Source organism: Acanthochromis polyacanthus, chromosome 14 (genome assembly GCF_021347895.1).
Source record: "Acanthochromis polyacanthus isolate Apoly-LR-REF ecotype Palm Island chromosome 14, KAUST_Apoly_ChrSc, whole genome shotgun sequence".
NCBI classification, from domain to species: Eukaryota; Metazoa; Chordata; class Actinopteri; family Pomacentridae; genus Acanthochromis; species Acanthochromis polyacanthus.
Window position 1 is genome coordinate 7,873,695 of NC_067126.1, and position 6,000 is coordinate 7,879,694.

The 6,000-nt window shown below is 43.4% G+C and overlaps 1 protein-coding gene across 1 annotated transcript in view; it reads right to left on the reverse strand.

Annotated features, from left to right (window-relative positions):
- htr2aa (5-hydroxytryptamine (serotonin) receptor 2A, genome duplicate a) overlaps positions 1 to 5,042 on the reverse strand; it is a 105,018-nt gene extending 99,976 nt beyond the window's left edge. The window contains exons 1-2 of the mRNA XM_051958842.1: positions 4,411 to 5,042; positions 3,213 to 4,110 (exon numbers count right to left, since the gene is read on the reverse strand). Of these exons, the coding sequence (XP_051814802.1) occupies positions 3,213 to 3,627 (415 nt within the window). The 5' untranslated portion in view covers positions 3,628 to 4,110; positions 4,411 to 5,042. The remainder of the gene's footprint in view (positions 1 to 3,212; positions 4,111 to 4,410) is intronic.
- Between the last annotated feature and the right edge of the window lie 958 nt (positions 5,043 to 6,000).

Genomic DNA, 6,000 nt, shown 5'->3' on the forward strand with positions numbered 1-6,000 from the left:
TTTCTTGTTGATTTGGATTGCTCTGTAGTTTTGTTTTTGTCCTATCCAGTTGTTTTGTTTATTTTCTGCTGATGCTCTGTACATGATCAACAGAGAAAGTAAAGGAGGGCAGAGGAAGCTTCCTGCAGCATTAATCAGCAGCCAGCTGAACCTCCTGCAGAATGACAGCAGAGCTCACAGACAGAGCCAAAGGTTTGGAGGTGCTGCTCCACGCACTGTTATGGATGGATTATGATTCATAGGGCCCCTGGGGGCAGACATGTGAAAGGCCTCCAGACTTGAAGAGTTCCTGTGTTGTCCTTCTTAGCCTACTTGTGGTCATTTAGCATTTCTTTGTGGCTTCTTTGCACCTTTTTGTTTGTTTGAATTTAGTGCATGAAAGTCGATCGGTGACTTCAAACAGAGGCTCTTGCCCAGGGGCCCCCTGACCTTGCTGGCCCCCATAAGCCTATTTAACAGTCCATCCATGCTGTCTGTACGTGCATACTCTAAAGATTAAATTTATGCTTCCTCCATGTGTGACAGTCACGCTTTTGAAGGAGTCTCATGAGGAAAAGCTCAATGGCGTGTTCTAAAGGTCTCATATTTTGCACTTTTTCAGCAAATTAATTGAAGTCTCAAATGTCCCCAGAATGTTTTGACGGCTAGACTCTTCTCTTCTGTGGTTCCCCGGTGGTGGAACGAGTTACCAGACTGTGTTCAATCTGCAGAGTCCCTCTAAGTCATTAAGAAAAGACGAAAACCAGCTCTTCACTGAACACCTTGATACTTGACTGCAAAAAGCAATAAATAAATAAATTTTTAAAATCCTATTACATCCCACACCACCTGTAGGCACCAAGCTCCTATATCACAGCTCTTATCCAGGCTGTTTTATCCTTTCTAGATTCTTGCTTGTGTTGAATCTACTCTCAGATGTACGTCACAGATGTGCATCCGCTGAATGAAATTGTAGAATATATATATATATATATATATATATATACCCCTCTTACATGAATACACATACTGGAACAAAATTACAAGAAATAGAGAACAGACACTTAATTGACAATTGCATTAAAACTCAAGTAGGCTGTTCGGCAGCTGACCAAAAGTTTAAGACTAAAAAAACAAAAAAGATCTAAAAGTGTCAAAAAAGTGAGTAGCCTCACTGTTCTTGATGATTGCTTCAAAAATTAGTTTAGGGAAGACTGGTGCATCAATAGCTCGCCTCATCTCCATTTTTTGTCTCTTGCTCCTGTTTCTTTTGTTTGTATTTTGGTGTTCGGCTTAAAAACCTGGATTCAGCAGCGCCAAATGCAAATAATTGGCGCTGCTGAAAATAATCACGATTTTGTTCATTGTCTGTCCGTCTATCTATCTATCTATCTATCTATCTATCTATCTATCTATCTACTGTATCTATCTGTGTGTGTATGGGGGGGGGGGGGGGGGGGGTTTGAAAGCAGAGTGGTCTAACCCATCAAAAAATCCAAAATGAGATTTCTTTTTTTTTTTTTTTTTTTACAATTTCTGTAATATTTTATGGTGTAGATTTTAGTGGTAAAGTGGTTTAACCCACAGCCCAAATATAGCAAATGTTGGACCATTCTTGAAAACATAAAACTTTGAACCCACTATTCTCAAAAACTACAAGAAATGGGGTACATCACTCTGCTTCCAAACCCTTCAACTACATCTATCCGGCATAACATTATGACCACCTGCCTAATATTGTGCTGGTCCCATTTATGTGGTCATAAATGCTCTGAACCATTAGGTCTGGACCAGAGGACCTCTCAGGGTGTCCTATGGGTTCTGGCACCAGTGGATCCTTTGGGTACTCTGGGTTTTGCAATGGGGTCTCAGGGAATCAAACTTGTTCTACTGCATCCTGTTGATGCGAGAACAGAATGGGGTCTAGGAAGTTTGGAGGTCAGATCAACATGTCGGGTGATTGTTATATTCCTCAAGATGTTCCTGATTGTTTGATGTTTTTATGATGTGGTGGGGTGCATTTTCCTCTAGGGGTAAGCCAGCGACATTTGGGATTGCTGTTTGCATGAAAGAGTGTGCTTGCTCTGTGACAATGTTTATTTGGGTGTTTAAGTCTCATCAACACAGATGCTAAAATCCAAGGTTTTCCAGCAGAACACTAAATATAGGGGGTCCTCGACCTGCGTCAGATCTCTATTCCTACGGTGCAACACAACGCAGTTGTTACTGTCAGTCGGAACTTACACTAACACAGCGGCAGAATGTAGTGTGACTTACAACCAACGAATGTAAACAAAGTCGTCTTCCTCTTATAGCGCCGTCTGATGATGTATTAGTCCGCTCACCAACTAGTTCCTGGGTCAAATTTGTTCTAGCCTTGCAAACGGCGTACATCAGAATGATGGAAGAAAACTTTCTGAATCAATTTATGGAAGATGGTGACGTAACCACGAAACGCCAAAGGGGAAGGACCTCCTGTACTACCAAAATTATCAGTGTTATTCACTTCACCTTTACCTTCCTTTTACATTGCATTTTTTACAGAACTGGTAGAAAGGTTTAAAGGAAATACAATAAAAAAAACTGTGAATGTCTAATTTTTTTTTACAGTGCAACAGTAAAAGGCTGCTGAGTTTTTGAGCATATAATGAAGCTTTCATTTGTAGTCTGCTGTGCACTCTGTATGTAAAGGCTCCTGGAGGTGATACAGCACATAAAGATGGTGGTTTCAGGGGTCAACGTGGGCCAATAACAGAACAACACATAATTGCTTTGACTTTTCCTGCCACGACTGCTTATAGAAGTGAATGTAAACACTGCCAACGCTGCAGAAACGTGCTCCTGTGGGCCTATTCATTCATCCATCTCTGCACACGAGCCGCATTCACCACTTTTCTTTTAGCACTGAAGCACCACTCCGAATAAGCACATAACTGTCAACAACGGCACCCAACACCTCCATCACTGCTGCTCTCCATCTGTCCTCCAAGACTGTCAGGAGGAGGTCAACACAGCGACTAGAGCAAAGATCCAAACCACAGAAGTGTCACAATGAGAAAATGTCATACTTGGTGAGAATGATTTCCTCTCTTGGTGTCACTTGAAGCCTTAAACATGCAGGCAGGTTGTTAGTTTAGTCATCTAACCATTCATCCATCTGAGAATGAAAGAGATGGACTCGAGTCAGCAACACACCAAATGTCAACTCAACTAAAGTTCCACTCAGCGCTTACCGTAGAGGATGGTCACCATGGAAACCGGCATGACCAGGATGCCGAGGAGCATGTCGGCGACCGCCAGCGACATCAGGAAGTAGTTGGTGGCGTTCTGGAGCTTCTTCTCCAGCGACACGGCCAGGATCACCAGGATGTTCCCCATCACGGTGACGGCGATGACCAGCAGGATCAGCAGCGCCGCCCAGTTCTTCTCCGCTGGCGGCGCCGAGGACGGACACGGTGACCCGAACACTCCTCCGGGGTTGTGGTGCGACCAGTTCCCCGAGTGCGAGTCATGACACGCCGGGTTGGTGGCGTTACCGACCCGGCCTTCCTCCGGGCCACGTGGCAGCCAGGGGTTGGACTCCAGGGAGGTGACAGCTCGGACCGTGTTGGAGATCAGCTCCGACACGTTGCCTCCGCGAAGGTTCATGGTGGCAGCTCGCTTCAGGAAAGTGGGTCAGAGCGGTGCGAGGACGGGGGAAGTCTGCTCATCTTTCACTGGCTGTCTTTGCCCGGGTGAATACCATAAACACAGCACCATTTATCACTCTGGTAATTATCTGTCATTCAGCACGACCGGTCGCTGACTGCCTCCATGATCTCCACGTGGGGAAACTAAAATAGCATCATCCAGCTGTTTGATCTCAAATTCTGAATCAAATTAAACCTCGCCGAGTGCCACATGGAAACACAAAGAAGAAGAAGAAGCTCGAAAGATCCCAATCCGACACTGACTTTGACTCACATGTCTTGGAAAAAAGCCCTCCTCTTCTTCTGATTATAGAATCCGTTTGAAGCTGCAGGTTTCTCGTCCTTGAAGTCTGCGCTCATATGTTGAAATATTAGCTCCATGTGAAGATCTGAAGTAGTTTTTGAAGTCGACCTTTTTTCCCTCCGTGATCTCTTGTGGAATCTGTGAATAGAGGCAAAGTTTGAGTGGAATCCTGGTGGATTAATCGAAGTTACACACCTGCACAGTGTGTGCGTTGTTAAAGATGTGTGTGAAGACTCATCCCTGCACATGTGTCACCAACTTTCCCATTTTTCCCCTCCCTCACACACTTTACATTCCCTTTTTCCACCCAAAAAAATCACATCAGCTCTCTGCAGATCTTAAATATTCCTGTAGTTTTTCTCCTCTTCCTGCTTGCATAAGTCCTCAGTGGAAAATGTCAGTCACTCTGCAAGTCCAGCACAGATCTGTTCCCCTCACCTCTTGGTGTAATTCCACTTTATGAAGAGAAAACAAGTAAAAAGAAAGAAGCAGGAGGAGGAAGGAAGGAAGCCTCTCTGCTTGTTAAGTTGTTGAGGCTGAACCAGGAGCTCGTCGTTTTCCTGCCTTCATGCTTACAGCCGCCGTCTGCAGCTCCTCTCTGGGATCTCCTGCGCTCTCTCTCTCTCTCCCCCTCTCTGTATTTTCACCAAAGCTCTCTCGCCCTTGTATCGTATTGGCTCGCTCTCTCAATCTCTCTCTCTCTACATGCATTGTGCCTTTTTTCCCCATTTTCCCTTCCCCTTTTCTGCTGAATCTGTAAGTCCGTCATCTTTCTCTTAACTCCTTCAGTCAGGAGCTGCCTCTCAGCTCGAGTCTGTTCACGAAGATTAGCACCGAAGCTGACAGGAGTGAAGGGAGAAAAGAAAAACAAAGATACAGATGTTTTTGGATGTAAGAAAAGACAAAAAAGTGTGTCTGAAACAGCTCAGTGCAGCAGCTCCGGGATAGATAGATAGATAGATAGATAGGTAGATAGATAGATCCCCTTTCTTCCCCATTCGGATGCTGTTTGAACTTCAGCGGTCTTCACCACGTCTACATGCCTAAACGCATTGAGTTGCAGTCATGTGATTGGCTGATCAGCTGTTTGTGTTAACAAGCAGTTGATCAGGTGTACCTGATAAAGTGGCCAGTGAGTGTATATACAGGATTCCTATCAGGTTATAAATTGACTATGACAGAAAATGTTCACATTTGGAACATGTTGTGAGATTATGTTGAACAGAATAGAATAGAATGTCTTTTATTGTCGTTGAAAAATACAAATATATTGGAGCACTGCTCCAGTAAAGTGCTTCATTCAACACATCCGTGCTATAAAACCCACAATAAAGAACCATGTAACACAATCAAACACACATAATTTCAATAAATTAAGGTACCGTGCAGCCATTTAAAAATAATGATGTGCATTCATGTAACCTTTTAATAGTGAGATTGCTTTGGGATAAAAGCTGTACCTGAATCTGGCAGTCCTACTTTTCAGACAGCTGTAGTGCTTTCCTGAAGGCAGTAGTTCAGACAGTGAGTGGCCAGGATGGGGACACTCTTGTGAAATTTTTGTAGTAATTTAATTGGAAACAAAAGAATGTTTTTAAAAAAGTTTTCAGGATGTGTTCAGGGAATCAGAATGTGTTTTAAAACCGTGTGAAAACTGTGGAAATATGACATTTCAGTGTTAAAGTGAAAGGTTGCTGTTTCCTCATCGCTGCATGCAGACTGGATTCTTTGTGTCTTCATGGCAGAAAAGTTAAAAGCGGTGTTTAAGTCACATGTACTTCATCATTTATTCACTCACCTTTGCTGCACAAAGAAAACAGAACGTGTTTTTCAGGAGGCTTGTTTTGCCAACATTTACAGCAAAGTGCTCGATACGTTCCCCTTACATGACTTTATTAACTATTCTGAAGTGCTGACCAGTGAAACTCATTGTTAAATAAGTCGTGAGAAAAAGTTTTCATGCAGTTGTAAAGATCCTGTATATCAGGCAGTCTTGAGTTTCCAGTGTCTCCTACAACTATTTCTATC